Here is a 17,351-nt window from a genome sequence, read left to right on the forward strand (position 1 = left end):
ACCTCTCCGATCATTTTACAACCTATATACTTATTATGGACACAGTATGCTTACATTATTAGTTATCTTGTTATTATTTGTTGTTAGTTGTTATTAGTACCATCCTTCAATTCCATTCAACACCACCCATCTATCTCTTAACACCATCCATATAGGATTTCTATTTGCCATATATATTTCAACTGTACTGTGATGTCTTACAAAAGTTCTGAACCTTTCTATTCTCATTGTTTCTACAGATTGTGAATTGAAAATAAACATTTTTGCTAAAAGTATTATTATATTATTGATCGATTGACTATGACTTTTCTATCTGCAAGGTTAGCTCCAGGTAAATATTGCAATCCTTTAGCCATTCCTGGACCACTGCGCCTCCCAAGTGGTTCGAATCCAGGCTCTGCTGTAGCCGGCCACAACCGGGAGACCAATGGGGCGGCGCACAATTGGCCCAGGGTAGGGGAGGGAATGGCCGGCAGGGAGGTAGCTCAGTTGGTAGAGCATGGTGTTTGCAACGCCAGGGTTGTGGGTTCGATTCCCACGGGGGGCCAGTATAAAAAAAGAATAATGTATTCACTAACTGTAAGTCGCTCTGGATAAGAGCGTCTGCTAAATGACGTAAATGTAATGTAAATGTGTCCAAAAGCAAGCTACAAATGGACAGTAGCAAAACAAATGATCTAATGATTCTGTCTCTTCGCAGCAAAATCTGCAGAGCTGGGAAGATTGTATCCCCCATATAAATAACGTTGTATTGGTAGCAAGAATTTTATATAATAATTTAAATTGAAAGATTCTAAATGTTGAATCCGGTGTCGTTTTGCGTATCAGTTCATAAACACTATGCCATTGGATCGGTACGTCAAAAATCTCTTCCCAACTATTTTGAAATCTATATGGGTGTCATGGATTCAGCCGAGGCTGCCCCTCCTCCTTGCTCGGGCAGGCTTCGGCGTTCGTCGTCACCGGAGTACTAGCTGCTACCGATCCATGTATCTATGTTCAACTTGTTTTGTCTTTATTGGTCACACCTGTTTCCCATTATGTAGTTATGTCTTCCCTATATAACCCTCTGTCTCACACTGTGTGTTGTGTGTGTTTGTTCATGTTTCGGTTGTCGTTAGTGTGCGGGTTTGTTCCCTCCCTGCGTGGAGGTTGTTGTTCTTTCTTTTACCTTCGAGTAAAGTACGCCTTTTGATTAGCTCTGTGTCCTGCGCCTGACTTCGCCTACTGCATTACACTGACGCCCTGACAATGGGACGGCTGTCAATCCTTTGGTCCTTAAATGAAACTGATATACTTTTTTATTTATCACAGTTTTCCTTAAGTGTTCTTATTAGTAGGTAATTACATATTCCCTTAAAGTTACCCTGGAAGAACTCTGTTAAAAGCACAAATACATAAACAGGAGGTTGATATGTCTCCTCCTGCTCGGTTTGCGCCCAGATTAAGGCACCTAGGCACCTCCCAGCGGGTTAGTTACAACCTTTACCAGTTCCACAACGACCATGGTCTCACCTAAGTGTTGATTTCCTGACTGATCTTCCCCTCTCCCAAGGTAACACCACCATCCTGGTCGTTGTGGACCGCTTTTCCAAGGCCTGCCGCCTCCTTCCTCTGCCCGGTCTCCCCAAAGCTCTGCAAACTGCGGAGGCCCTGTTTACACACGTCTTCCGGAACTACGGGGTACCAGAGGATATAGTGTCTGACCGAGGTCCCCAGTTCACATCCAGGGTCTGGAAGGCGTTCATGGAACATCTGGGGGTCTCGGTCAGCCTGACCTCTGGGTTCCACCCCGACTCTAATGGGCAGGTGGAACGGGTAAATCAGGATGTGGGTAGGTTCCTGCGGTCCTACTGCCAGGACCGGCCGGGGGAGTGGTCGGTGTTCTTGCCATGGTGAGGCCCCGGTCTTCGTACCGGGGGATCGGGTCTGGCTCTCGACCCAGAATCTGCCCTTCCGCCTGTCCTGCCGGAAGCTGAGCCCGCGGTTTGTGGGGCCGTTCAAAGTCCTGAGGAGAATCAACGAGGTCACCTATAGGTTATTACTTCCCCCTGATTACCATATTAACCCCTCATTTCATGTGTCTCTCCTCAGGCCGGTGGTGGCTGGTCCGCTCCAGGAGTCTGAGGTGCGGGAGGTCCCTCCACCTCCTCTGGACATCGAGGGGTCCCCGGTGTACTCTGTCCGCTCCATCCTGGATTCGAGGCGTCGGGTGGGGGGCTTTCAGTACCTCGTGGAGTGGGAGGGGTACGGTCCGGAGGAACGGTGCTGGGTCCCGGTGAGGGATATCCTCGATCCCTCCCTGTTGCGGGATTTCCACCGTCGCCATCCGGCTCGCCCTGCTCCCCGAGGCCGGGGTCGGCGCGCTGCTGGAGCTGCGCGTCAAGGGGGGGTACTGTCACAACTTCCGCCGAGGCTGCCTCCCCTCCTTGTTCGGGCAGGCTTCGGCGTTCGTCGTCACCGGCTTACTAGCCACTGCCGCTCCATATATCATCATTCCATTTGTCTTATCACACCTGGTTCATATCCCCTCATTAGTCTGTGTATGTATTCCCTCTGCCCCCTTGTCCTTGTGGGTGATTGTTTTATGTGAGTTGAGTGTATCTCGGTGGAGCTACTCATTTCTTGTGTTGCCAGGGTAGATTATTTCCCTATGCCTGTATTTTGTTGGAGCTACCTGTACCTTGTATTGCCGGGGTAGCTTGTTCTCTTGTGCCTGTATTTTGTTGTCGCTATCCAGCGCAACTGTGTACGACGGAATAAACTCTGTATTCTGTGATTTACCCTCCTGCGCCTGACTCCTTCTAATCACACTCATCACACTTTTCTCTCCTCTCCTCTATTCTCCTCAAATCTCCTCTCTTCCCCTCAACTCTCCTGTCCTAAACTCTCCTCAACTCTCATCTCCTCAGCACTCCTCTCCTCCCATCTCCTCAGCTCTTCTCTCCTCTCCTCAACTCAACCGCTCCTCTCTGCTCTTTTCTCTGCCCTGCCCTGCTCACCTCTCCTCAAGTCTCCTCAACTTTCCTCAGCTCTCCTCAGCTCTCCTCAACTCTTCTCAACTCTCCTCTCCTCAACTCAACCGCTCCTCTCCTCTCTGCTCTTTTCTCTGCCCTGCTCACCTCTCCTCAACTCTCCTCTCCTCAACTCTCCTCTCTTTTCTGCTCTATGGTTCAGTAGCCAGCTCTGATTGTGGGGGGACAAATGTTTCAACATACTGAACACACTGAGTACATACTGAACACACCTAGTACACTGCACTGGATATATGGATTGTTCTGGCCTCATCCAAACTGACTGTCCACAGTATCAATAACTATTAGAACTGGACACAGTGACTGTCCACAGTATCAATAACTATTAGAACTGGACACAGTGACTGTCCACAGTTTCAATAACTATTAGAACTGGACCCACGGACTGTCCACAGTATCAATAACTATTAGAACTGGACACAGTGACTGTCCACAGTATCAATAGCTATTAGAACTGGACCCACTGACTGTCCACAGTATCAATAGCTATTAGAACTGGACCCACGGACTGTCCACAGTATCAATAACTATTAGAACTGGACACAGTGACTGTCCACAGTATCAATAGCTATTAGAACTGGACCCACGGACTGTCCACAGTATCAATAGCTATTAGAACTGGACCCACGGACTGTCCACAGTATCAATAACTATTAGAACTGGACCCACTGACTGTCCACAGTATCAATAACTATTAGAACTGGACCCACTGACTGTCCACAGTTTCAATAACTATTAGAACTGGACACACTGACTACACAAAGCCACAACACACACAACTTACACTCTCCATGGCCTCACAGAGTACAACAGACTGGTCTCTCTATACATACAGAGCATGGAGGGCCACATCACAGCATGCTTACTGTAGTGTAACTCCCTCCCTCCCTCTGATCCTGCCATCCTCCATGTAGAGCCAAACCCATCTGCCCCTATGTCATCAATGACTCCGCTACACCTCTCCGCTACACCCTACACCCACAAGAGGAGCTAGCGCACGTCATCCCCTCACTTTGACTTCATTACCATGCCAACTTGATAAATTGTTTATTTGGGCACTTCTGATTGGCACTACACTGATAATGAAATCTGCTCATAAAAGACTTGACATAAAGCAAATAGACTTGACAAACAGGCTGATATCAGAAGCATGGACGGGAATCGAGCGAGATTTAATTAAGGGTTGGCTGTAAAAAAGTGAAGAATTAGGGGTTTTAGAAAGGTTTTAAAAAAGCCAACTCCCAAAAACCTAGTCCCTACTTGTCCCAAACCTATAATTAAAGGGACTGCTTTATAAATACATTTATCTCCTGAGCTAAATGCCACGAGGCGGGATTTCAAAAAGCTGAACCCCCATGTTTGAGAGTGGGAATGGCAATGCCCTCAGCAACAGAAGTGTTGTTGACAGTTCTTCCATGTCTCCATCTGCTAACTGTAAAACTTTAAAATAATGTTATATGGTTCCCCCAACACAGTCTTTTAAACCCGATTAATTTCACAAATATCCTTAAAAACATGTCCACAGACCACATTGGTTCACACAGGATTTCACTCAGAATGAATAATTGCATCAGTAACACGATCAATGCCCCGCACATAGTGCATTGTAAGCACATTTATAATGCTTAAAGGCCCAGTGCAGTCAAAAACTAGATTTTATATATATTCCCATATATACTGTGGAATAATACTGTGAAATTGTGAAAATTATGATTATGCCCTTTTAGTGTAAGAGCTGTTTGAAAAGACCCCCTGAAATCTCAGCCTGTTTTGGTGAGATACAGTTTTGGACTGCCTGGTGACATCTCCAATAACAAATAGAATTTCAAATCTCTCTGCCAATAACAGCTCACGCAGACCACTCCCAGACAGTCCTAGCAAAATTTTGGCTTGAGAAATTGCGTGGTGTCTGCGTGCGTGCCTGCCTGCCTGCGTGTACGTATGTATGTGTTTGCAGCCTGCGTGTGTGTGTGTGTCTGTGTGTGTGCGTGTGTGTGTGTAGTTATCTCACCATGCGGAAGCAGCTGCGTACACTGGGCTCCACGTTGCTCCCTCCGAAGGCGGCCACCTCTCCCAGCTGTCGGGGGATCTGGATGGCTTCATAGAGCAGCATACTGAGGTAACGCTGGTCTGTCAGACCCCCTGGACCAGACACCTGCCTGAACAGGTCTGACAAAACATATCGAGTTAATACTATGTGTGTGTGTGTGTGACACCATGTTCACCCATGTGTAATGTGTAGTATCTAAGCCTGTGTGTAATGTGTAGTATCTAAGCCTGTGTGTAATGTGTAGTATCTAAGCCTGTGTGTGTATACAGTATGTCTGTTTGTGTGAATGAGCGTATATTACATCTACTATTCACACCTATGCATACAGTGCATTCGGAAAGTATTCAGATCTCTTCACTTTTTCCACATTGACTTTTTCCACATCACTGAGACAGAGCTCCAGAGTTCCTCTGTGGAGATGGGAGAACCTTCCAGAAGGATAACCATCTCTGCAGCACTACACCAATCAGGCCTTTATGGTAGAGTGGCCAGAAGGAAGCCACTCCTCAGTAAAAGGCACATGACAGCCCGCTTGGAGTTTGCCAAAAGGCACCTAAAGGACTCTCAGACCATGAGAAACAAGATTCTCTGGTATGATGAAACCAAGATTGAACTCTTTGGCCTGAACGCCAAGCGTCACATCTGGAGGAGACCTGGCACCATCCCTACGTTGAAGCATGGTGGTGGCAGCATCATGCTGTGGGGATGTTTTTCAGTGGCAGGGTCTGGGAGACTAGTCAGGATCGAGGGAAAGATTAACGGAGCAAAGTACAGAGAGATCCTTGATGAAAACCTGCTCCATAGCGCTCAGGACCTCAGACTGGGGCGAAGGTTCACCTTCCAACAGAACAATGACCCTAAGCACACAGCCAAGACAACGCAGGAGTGGCTTCAGGACAAGACTCTGAATGTCCTTGAGTGGCCCAGCCAGAGCCCGGACTTGAACCCAATCTAACATCTGTGAAGAGACCTGAAAATAGCTGTGCAGCGACGCTCCCCATCCAACCTGACACGGCTTGAGAGAATCTGCAGAGAAGAATGGGAGAAACTCCCCAAATACAGGTGTGCCAAGCTTGTAGCGTCATACCAAAAGGTGCTTCAACAAAGTACTGAGTAAAGGGTCTGAATACTTATGTAAATGTGATATTTCAGTTTTCTGTTTTTAATACATTTGCTTTGTCATTATGGGGTATTGTGTGTAGATTGATGAGGGAAAAAAACTGTTTAATCCATTTTAGAATAAGGCTGTAACGTAACAAAATGTGGAAAAAGTCCAGGGGTCTGAATACTTTACCAATGCACTGTATGTACCCACATCCATGTTCTCAGTGTTTCTCTATGTGTGTGGCCGATATTTCCCTCTGACTGTATCTAGGTCTGTTGGGAGAGAGAGAGCTACAGTAGAGAGAGAGAGAGAGAGAGAGAGAGAGAGAGAGGAGGGGCAACCGTGTTGATCTAATTGCAGACAATGGGCTGCATTAGTGCTCGCTGCCTCGTCAGGCTCTGAAAGGGGCCTTCATCTGCGAGTCGTGACTCTGCCTGTCACTGAGGAGATGGATACTGACAGCTGTGTGAAGGTGCTGCACAATGCCATTATAAATAGCACCAGCCCCAGCCTGCCTGCCTCTCCCATGCACATGACTCAGGAGGGAGTAGAAGACACTGACACCTGCATGTTAAACAGTCTGATAATGTCAGCCTCTACCCCACACACACACACACACACGTCGTCAGCCTCTTGTATCCCGTGACTTTCTGTTCCAGGTCTCTCACTATGGATGACAGCGCTCATTCTCTCTCCTCCCCCTCTTCTTCACATATTTAAAAGGCTGTGTCGTAAAATGTGGTTACAAAGAAGCTGTAAAATGGTTTTACTTCCCTTGAGCTGGCCACCAGTGAAATATTAGAGCATAATTGAAAATCGAAAAGGGAAGCCAGAGGGGCCCAGAGAGAGAGCTGAGTGTGGTGAGTGTGGGTCTTCTCTCTACCATAGTGTCTTCTCTCTGCTTAAAAGCCCTATGTACTTTGAACAGAGAGAGAGAGAGAGAGAGAGAGAGAGAGAGCACACCGAGAGAGAGAGAGAGAGAGAGACAGAGAGAGAGAGAGAGAGAGAGAGAGAGAGAGAGAGAGAGAGAGAGAGAGAGAGAGAGAGAGAGAGAGAGAGAGAGAGAGAGAAAGAAAGAGAGAGCGCACCGAGAGAGAGAGAGCGCGAGAGAGAGAGCGAGAGAGAGAGAGCGAGAGAGAGAGAGACAGAGCCTTTCTACATTATTATACAGCAGAGTAATTTCCTCCATTAGGCTAAGTGGTTGTCTTCATGTAATGCTTGCAATCAGGCTGGTTTGTTTTTGTCCTTATTTAGGGGGCTGCAGTGCTGTGATGTCTACATGAACGGGTCTCATACTTACATTTATACTTCTCCTGAACATCCGCATTGCACAGGCTCACCAGTCCCGTCTTGAAGGAGAGGACGCGCATCTTCCCATTGCGACCACTAGGGAGAAAGGAGGAGGGCAGGACAGAAAGAGAGAGAGACAGAAAGATTGTTATATATACAGTGCTTTCGGAAAGTATTCAGACCCCTTGACCTTTTCCACATTTTGTTACATTACAGCCTTATTCTAAAATGGATTAAATAAAAACAAATCCTCATCAATCTACACACAATACCCCATAATGACAAAGCGAAAACTGGTTAGTAGAAATTTTGGCAAATGTATAAAAAAAACAACCATAAGTATTCAGACCCTTTGCTATGAGACTTCGAAATTGAGCTCAGGTGCATTCTGTTTCCATTGATAATTTTTTAGATGTTTCTACAACTTGATTGGAGTCCACCTGTGGTAAATTCAATTGATTGGACATGATTTGGAAAGGCACACACCTGTATATATAAGGTCCCACAGTTGACAGTGCATGTAAGAACAAAAACTAAGCCATGAGGTCGAAGGAATTGTCAATGGAGCTCCGAGACAGGATTGTGTTGAGGCACAGATCTGGGGAAGGGTACCAAAACATTTCTGCAGCATTGAAGGTCCCCAAGAACACAGTGGCCTCCATCATTCTGAAATGGAAGAAGTTTGGAATCACCAAGACTCTTCCTAGAGCTGGCCACCCGGCCAAAATGAGCAATCGGGGGAGAAGGGCCTTGGTCAGGGAGGTGACCAAGAACCCGATGGTCACTCTGACAGAGCTCCAGAGTTCCTCTGTGGAGATGGGAGAACCTTCCAGAAGGATAACCATCTCTGCAGCACTCCACCAATCAGGCTTTTATGGCAGAGTGGCCAGACGGAAGACACTCCTCAGTAAAAGGCACATGACAGCCCGCTTGGAGTTTGCCAAAAGGCACTTAAAGGACTCTCAGACCATGAGAAACAAGATTCTCTGGTCTGATGAAACCATGATTGAACACTTTGGCCTGAATGCCAAGTGTCACGTCTGGAGGAAACCTGGCACCATCCCTACAGTGAAGCATGGTGGTGGAAGCATCATGCTGTGGGGATGTTTTTCAGTGCCAAAGGACTGGGAGACTAGTCAGGATCGAGGGGAAGATTAACGGAGCAAAGTACAGAGAGATCCTTGATGAAAACCTGCTCCAGAGCACTCAGGACCTCAGACTGGGTCGAAGGTTCACCTTCCAACAGGACAATTACCCTAAGCACACAGCCAAGACAACACGGATCCCCCCCAACTGCATAGACTTTTAAAGGTTAATTAATTATAAATTATGGAATTATGAAAAATATTAATAACATTCCACCCATGAGGCCACTAGGTAATTTCAAATTTGCTGTTCAGGAGTCTTATGGCTTGGGGGTAAAAGCTGTTAAGAAGCCTTTTGGACCTAGACTTGGTGCTCCAGTACCGCTTGCCGTGCGGTAGCAGAGAGAACAGTCTATGACTAGGGTGGCTGGAGTCTTTTATAATTTTTAGGGCCTTCCTCTGACACCGCCTGGTATATAAGTCCTGGATGGCAGGAAGCTTGGCCCCAGTGATGTACTGGGCCGTACGCACTACCCTCTGTCGTGCCTTGCGGTCGGAGGCCGAGCAGTTGCCATACCAAGCGGTGATGCAACCAGTCAGGATGCTCTCTATGGTGCAGCTGTATAACTTTTTGAGGATCTGAGGACCCATGCCAAATCTTTTCAGTCTCCTGAGGGGGAATAGGCTTTGTCGTGCCCTCTTCACGACCATGATAGTTTGTTGGTGATGTGGACACCAAGGAACCTGAAGCTCTCAACCTGTTCCACTACAGCCCCGTCAATGAGAATGGGTGCATGCTCAGTCCTCTTTTTTTTCCTGTAGTCCACAATCATCTCCTTTGTCTTGATCACGTTGAGGGAGAGGTTGTTATCCTGCCACTTCACGGCCAGGTCTCTGACCTCCTCCCTATAGGCTGTCTCATCATTGTCAGTGATCAGGCTTACCACTGTTGTGTCGTCGGCAAACTTAATGATGGTGTTGGAGTCATGCCTGGCCATGCAGTCATGGGTGAACAGGGAGTACAGGAGGGGACTGAGCACACACCCTTCAGGATCAGCGTGGCAGATGTGTTGTTACCTACCCTTACCACCTGGAGCGGCCCGTCAGGAAGTCCAGGATCCAGTTGCAGAGGGAGGTGTTTAGTCCCAGGGTCCTTAGCTTAGTGATGAGCTTTGAGGGCACTATGGTGTTGAACGCTGAGCTGTAGTCAATGAATAGCATTCTCACGTAGGTGTTCATCTTGTCCAGGTGGGAAAGGGCAGTGTGGAGTGCAATAGAGATTGCATCATCTGTGGATCTGTTGGGGCGGTATGCATATTGGAGTGGGGTCTAGGGTTTCTGGGATAATGGTGTTGATGTGAGCCATGACCAACCTTTCAAAGCACTTCATGGCTACAGACGTGAGCGCTACGGTTCGGTAGTCATTTAGGCAAGTTATCGTAGTGTTCTTGGGCACAGGGACTATGGTGGTCTGCTTGAAACATGTTGGTATTACAGACTCAGTCAGGGACATGTTGAAAATGTCAGTGAAGACACTTGCCAGTTGGTCAGCGCATGCCCTGAGGCCTTGTGAATGTTGACCTGCTTAAAAGTCTTACTCACATCGGCTACAAAAAGCGTGATCACACAGTCATCCGGAACAGCTGATGCTCTCATGCATGCTTCAGTGTTGCTTGCCTCGAAGCGAGCATAGAAGTGATTTAGCTCGTCTGGTAGGCTTGTGTCACTGGGCAGCTCGCGGCTGTGCTTCCCTTTGTAGTCTGTAATAGTTTTCAAGCCCTGCCACATCCGACGAGCATCAGAGCCGGTGTAGTACGATTCAATCTTAGTCCTGTATTGACTCTTTGCCTGTTTGATGGTTCGTCGGAGGGCATAGCGGGATTTCTTATAAGCGTCCGGGTTAGAGTCCCGCTCCTTGAAAGTGGCAGCTCTAACCTTTAACTCAGTGCGGATGTTGCCTGTAATCCATGGCTTCTGGTTGGGGTATGTGCTTGACTGCAGGAAAGGGTTCCTGACAGTGTGGAAGGCCAGGAAACATGAGCCGCAGGGGGTGTACAGACCCTAGAGCTGTGCTGCTGGGGCATGAACACTGAGTATACAAAACATTAAGAACACCTGCTCTTTCCATGACATAGACTGACCAGGTGAATCCAGGTGAAAACTATGATCCCTTATTGATGTCCCTTGTTAAGTCCACTTCAATCATTGTAGATGAGGGGGGGAGACAGGTTAAAGAAGGAATTTTAAGCCTTGAGACAATTGAGACATGGATTGTGTAGTCCGCTGTAGCTCAGTTGGTAGAGCATGGCACTTGCAACGCCAGTGGGTTCTTTTCCCACGGGGGGCCAGTATGAAAATGTATGCACTCACTAACTGTAAGTCGCTCTGGATAAGAGTGTCTGCTAAATGACTAAAATGTAAATGTAAATTGTGTGAGTGTGCCATTCAGAGGGTGAATGGGCAAGAGATTTAAGTGCCTTTGAACGGGGTATGGTAGCAGGTGTCAGGCGCACTGGTTTGTGTCAAGAACTGCAACGCTGCTAGGGTTTTCACGCTCAACAGTTTCCCATGTGTATCAAGAATAAAGGACATCCTAAAGGACATCCAGCAAACTTGACACAACTGTGGGAAGCATTGGAGTCAACATGGGCCAGCATCCCTGTGGAACGCTTTGGACACCTTGTAGAGTCCATGCCTCGACAAATTGAGGCTGTTCTGAAGGCTAAAGGAGGTGCAACTCAACGCTCCCCATCCAACCTGACAGAGCTTGAGAGGATCTGCAGAGAAGAATGGAAGAAACTCCCCAAATACAGGTATGCCAAGCTTGTAGCATCATACCCAAGAAGGTTATTCAACAAAGTACTGAGTAAAGGGTCTGAATACTTATGTAAAAAACTATTTAATCCATTTTAGCATAAGGCTGTAAATTAATAAAATTTGGAAAAAGTGAAGGGGTTTGAATACTTTCCGAATGCACTGTATATATATCTATATATTTTTTGGTACACATATTTAACCCCTTATTATTTGCCACAAAACTACTTCCATTCGTTTGTATGGGTTACCTTCAGACGAGTCCCACGACCCTTGTGTGGGTCATAGAGCAAAAACACCATCGTGCCAAACTGTTCGGACAGTACAGATGTTTTCATGAGAAGACAGATTTTCGGCATGTCTCATGGTCTGACAAACATCGCTGTAGCTCAGCCACCTTCCACCGCAGATGTGGAAGCATTGGATTGAGACTGATATCTCTATACTGATATCTCTATACTGATATCTCTATACTGATATCTCTATACTGATATCTCTAGCTTAAACTGACAGATTTTGATGGGGAGTGTTGTATTATGTTACTTAGATTGACGCGCGGGTGCATCAATAGACTCTTAATTAATAAACTTCATAAACATTTAAAAAAACACAAATCTGGTGTTTCAATGTGAAACAGTTTTGTTATATTTCAGTCTTCTGTGATGTTTATAAAGTGTAATATTGGGATGCAAACTCAAAATTGAATACATTTCCACTCTATATCTGACAGAGTACAGGTATCTTCTCTTCTTTAAGCCCATGACAATGTGTGTGAGGTGTATACTTTTGTTTCAAAGTAGATTTGTTCTCTGTGTGACCCTGATTTAGCCCACTGCAGTAACAGTTTAATGCCTACCCCAACAGGTACTTTACTAGGCATTCTCTTCGCTTGTTGGCTACACTATACCTAGGCCCTCCAACGTATAGGTCCAGAGTCAGCCCCAACCCCAAGCCTGTACACCACCCACTCAGGACAGAAAACACCACAGATGCTGCACTGTCTCCTCCTCCCCACATAACAGTTCGTAGCAAAAGCCCCGTGAATAAAGAGAGAGAGAGAGAGAGAGCTAGAGAGATAGAAATATTTTTATTTATTTCACCTTTATTTAACCAGGTAAGCCAGTTGAGAACAAGTTCTCATTTACAACTCCGACCTGGCCAAGATAAAGCAAAGCAGTGCGATAATAACAACAACACAGAGTTACATGTGGGTTAAACAAAACATAAAGTCAAAAATACAAACAGAAAATATATATACAGTGTGTGCGAATGTAGTAAGTTATGGAGGTAAGGCAATAAATAGGCCATAGTGCAAAATAGTTACAATTTCGTATTAACACTGGAACAAGGTAGTGGGTTCGATCCCCGGGACCACCAATACACACAAAAAAAATGTATGCACGCATGACTGTAAGTCGCTTTGGATAAAAGCGTCTGCTAAATGGCATATTATTATTATTATGATAGATGTGCAAAAGATGATGTGCAAATAGAGATACTGGGGTGCAAATTAGCAAAATAAATAACAATATGGGGTGAGGTAGTGTCACGATCGTCATACATAGAGGAGGACCAAGGCGCAGCGTTGAAGGCGAACATATTTATTTATAGAATGATCACACGATCAAAACAACAAAACGATGACGTGACAGTCAATGGTAATACACAAACCAAATACGAACAAGAAACCACCCCCAATGAATGCCTAACGGCTACCTAAGTATGACTCCCAATCAGAGACAACGAGCTACAGCCGTCTCTGATTGGGAGCCACCCTGACCAACATAGAATTACAAAACCAGAAAGTGAAACCTAGAACACACATAGACTATACACACCCTGGCTCAACATATTAGCGTCCCCAGAGCCAGGGCGTGACAGTACCCCCCCCTAAAGGCGCGGACTCCGACCGCGCCCACCAAATACCACAGGGGAGGGACCGGGTGGGCACTCCGCTTAGGCGGCGGATCCGGCTCGGGCCTGATCCCCGCTCCCTCTCCAACCCCCCAAAGTACCCCTGGTCCGGTCTGGCCCCGCTGGCCGGAGCTGGACTGCACACTGGTGGAGCGGATTGCTCTAGCTCCGGCGTGAAGCATCTGACCGGTGCGGACCAGCCACCGGTGGAACAGGCACGGGCCGTGCCGACTGACGACGCACACCACTGGCTTGGTGTGGGGAGTAGGAGCGGGCCGAGCCGGGCTGTCGGGCGCACCACTGACTTGGTGCGGGGAGCAGGAATGGGCCGAGCCGGGCTGACGAGCGCACCACTGACTTGGCGCGGGGAGCAGGAACGGGCCGAGCGGGTTGACGAGCGCACCACTGACTTGGTGCGGGGAGCAGGAACGGGCCGAGCCGGGCTGACGAAGCGCACCACTGACTTGGTGCGGGGAGCAGGAACGGGCCGAGCCGGGCTGACGGGCGCACCACTGACTTGGTGCGGGGAGCAGAACGGGCCGAGCCGGGCTGACGGGGCGCACCACTGACTTGGTGCGGGGAGCAGGAACAGGCCGAGCCGGGCTGACGGGCGCACCACTGACTTGGTGCGGGGAGCAGGAACGGGCCGGACCGTACTGGGGACACACACCACTGGTCCTACGCAGGGATCTGGAATGGGCCGGACCGGACTGGTAACACACCCCAGTACCTCTCGCCGTGCCTCTACACCTTCCACCCCCTCTTCGACCAGTGGCCCCCGTAACCTGGCGGCCTCCTCTGCCAATCCGCTGGGCCGCTCTGCCGCGGTCTCCTGCTGGCCCATCGTCCACGGCGTTAGCCCCCCCCTAAACATTTTCTGGGCGTCTCTCCTACCCGTGGACCAGGTCTCCATGTCCCTCGCCAGCCTTTCGCCCTTCTGCCTCAATGTCAAGCCCTTCTCTTCCTCACTCGGCTTGACCCAGTCGAGGAGGCGAAGGAGATCTGCTAGAGATCTCCCTGGCGATGGCTCCTGGACACGCTGCTTGGTCAAGTCTTGGTGGTTTCTTCTGTCACGATCGTCATACATAGAGGAGGACCAAGGCGCAGCGTTGAAGGCGAACATATTTATTTATAGAATGATCACACGATCAAAACAACAAAACGATGACGTGACAGTCAATGGTAATACACAAACCAAATACGAACAAGAAACCACCCCCAATGAATGCCTAACGGCTACCTAAGTATGACTCCCAATCAGAGACAACGAGCTACAGCCGTCTCTGATTGGGAGCCACCCTGACCAACATAGAATTACAAAACCAGAAAGTGAAACCTAGAACACACATAGACTATACACACCCTGGCTCAACATATTAGCGTCCCCAGAGCCAGGGCGTGACAGGTAGTTGGGTGGGCTAATTTCAGAATGGCTGTGTACAGGTGCAGTGATCGGTAAGCTGCTCTGACAACTGACGCTTAAAGTTAGTGAGTGGGATAAGAGTCTCCAGCTTCAGAGATTTTTGCAGTTCGTTCCAGTCATTGGCAGCAGAGAACTGGAAGGAATGGCGGCCAAAGGAGGTGTTGGCTTTGGGGATGACCAGTGAGATATACCTGCTGGAGCGCAGACTACGGGTGGGTGTTGCTATGGTGACCAGTGAGCTAAGGTAAGACGGGGATTTGCCTAGCAGTGATTTATAGATGACCTGGAGCCAGTGGGTTTGGCGACAAATATGTAGTGAGGGCCAGCCAACAAGAGCGTACAGGTCACAATGGTGGGTAGTATATGGGGCTTTGGTGACAAAACGGATGGCACTGTGATAGACTACATCCAATTTGCTGAGTAGAGTGTTGGAAGCTATTTTGTAAATGACATCGCCGATGTCAAGGATCGGTAGGATAGTCAGTTTTACGAGGGCATGTTTGGCAGCATGAGTAAAGGAGGCTTTGTTGCGAAATAGGAAGCCGATTCTAGATCTAACTTTTGATTGGAGATGCTTAATGTGAGTCTGGAAGGAGAGTTTACAGTCTAACCAGACACCTAGGTATTTGTAGTTGTCCACATACTCTAGGTCAGACCCGCCGAGAGTAGTGATTCTAGTCGGGTGGGCGGGTGCAAGCAGCGTTCGGTTGAAGAGCATGCATTTAGTTTTACTAGTGTTTAAGAGCAGTTGGAGGCTACGGAAGGAGTGTTGTATGGCGTTGAAGCTCGTCTGGAGGTTTGTTAACACAGTGTCCAATGAAGGGCCAGATGTATACAAAATGGTGTCGTCCGCATAGAGGTGGATCTGAGCTTCACCAGCAGCAAGAGCAACATCATTGATATACACAGAGAATAGAGTCAGCCCGAGAATTGAACCCTGTGGCACCCCCATAGAGACGGCCAGAGGTCCAGACAACAGGCCCTCTGATTTGACACATTGAACTCTATCTGAGAAGTAGTTGGTGAACCAGGTGAGGCAGTCATTAGAGAAACCAAGGCTATTTAGTCTGCCAATAAGAATGCGGTGGTTGACAGAGTCGAAAGCCTTGGCCAGGTCGATGATGACGGCTGCGCAGTACTGTCTTTTATCGATCGCGGTTATAATATCGTTTAGGACCTTGAGCGTGGCTGAAGTGCACCCATGACCAGCTCGGAAACCGGATTGCATAGCGGAGAAGGTACGTGGGATTCGAAATGGTCGGTGATCTGTTTGTTAACTTGGCTTTCAAATACTTTCGAAAGGCAGGGCAGGATGGATATAGATCTGTAACAGTTTGGATCTAGAGTGTCACCCCCTTTGAAGAGGGGGATGACCGCGGCAGCTTTCCAATCTCTGGGGATCTCAGATTTTTCAGCTCTTTCAGAACATCAGCTGTCTGAATTTGTGTGAAGGAGAAGCGGGGGGGCATGGGCAAGTTGCAGCGGAGGGTACAGAGCTGGTGGCCGGGGTAGTGGTAGCCAGGTGGAAAGCATGGCCAGCCGTAGCAAAATGCTTGTTGAAATTCTCGATTATTGTAGATTTATCGGTGGTGACAGTGTTTCCTAGCCTCAGTGCATTGGGCAGTTGGGAGGAGGTGCTCTTATTTTCCATGGACTTTACAGTGTCCCAAAACTTTTTGGAGTTAGTGCTACAGGATGCACATTTCTGTTTGAAAAAGCTAGCCTTTGCTTTCCTAACTGATTGTGTATATTGGTTCCTGACTTCCCTGAAAAGTTGCATATCGCGGGGGCTGTTCGATGCTAATGCAGTACGCCACAGGATGTTTTTGTGCTGGTCAAGGGCAGTCAAGTCTGAGGAGAACCAGGGGCTATATCTGTTCTTAGTTCTGAATTTTTTGAATGGGGCATGCTTATTTAAGATTGAGAGGAAAGCACTTTTAAAGAACAACCAGGCATCCTCTACTGATGGAATGAGGTCAATATCCATCCAGGATACCCGGGCCAGGTCAATTAGAAAGGCCTGCTCGCTAAAGTGTTTTAGGGAGCGTTTGACAGTGATGAAGGGTGGTCGTTTGACCGCAGACCCATTACGGACGCAGGCAATAAGGCAGTGATCGCTGAGATCCTGGTTGAAGACAGCGGAGGTGTATTTAGAGGGTACATTTGTCAGGATGATATCTATGAGGGTGCCCATGTTTACAGATTTAGGATTGTACCTGGTAGGTTCGTTGATAATTTGTGTGAGATTGAGGGCATCTAGTTTAGATTGTAGGTTGGCCGGGGTGTTAAGCATATCCCAGTTTAGGTCACCAAGCAGTACGAACTCTGAGGATAGATGGGGGGCAATCAGTTCACATATGGTGTCCAGGGCACAGCTCGGGGCTGAGGGGGGTCTGTAGCAAGCGGCAACAGTGAGAGACTTATTTCTGGAAAGGTGGATTTTTAGAAGTAGAAGCTCAAACTGTTTGGGTACAGACCTGGATAGTACGATAGAGCTCTGCAGGCTATCTCTACAGTAGATTGCAACCCCACCCCCTTTGGCAGTTCTATCGAGACGGAAAATGTTGTAGTTGGGGATGGACATTTCTGAATTTTTGGTGGCCTTCCTAAGCCAGGATTCAGACACTGCTAGGAC

At 47.8% G+C, this 17,351-nt stretch overlaps 1 protein-coding gene across 1 annotated transcript in view; it reads right to left on the reverse strand.

Moving 5' to 3' along the window:
* Positions 1-17,351, reverse strand: part of LOC121532286 (dystrophin-related protein 2) — a 131,283-nt gene that overhangs the window by 27,631 nt on the left and 86,301 nt on the right. The window contains exons 13-14 of the mRNA XM_041838143.2: positions 7,491-7,576; positions 5,047-5,204 (exon numbers count right to left, since the gene is read on the reverse strand). Of these exons, the coding sequence (XP_041694077.1) occupies positions 5,047-5,204; positions 7,491-7,576 (244 nt within the window). The remainder of the gene's footprint in view (positions 1-5,046; positions 5,205-7,490; positions 7,577-17,351) is intronic.

This window comes from Coregonus clupeaformis, chromosome 2 (genome assembly GCF_020615455.1).
Source record: "Coregonus clupeaformis isolate EN_2021a chromosome 2, ASM2061545v1, whole genome shotgun sequence".
Classification (NCBI taxonomy): Eukaryota; Metazoa; Chordata; class Actinopteri; order Salmoniformes; family Salmonidae; genus Coregonus; species Coregonus clupeaformis.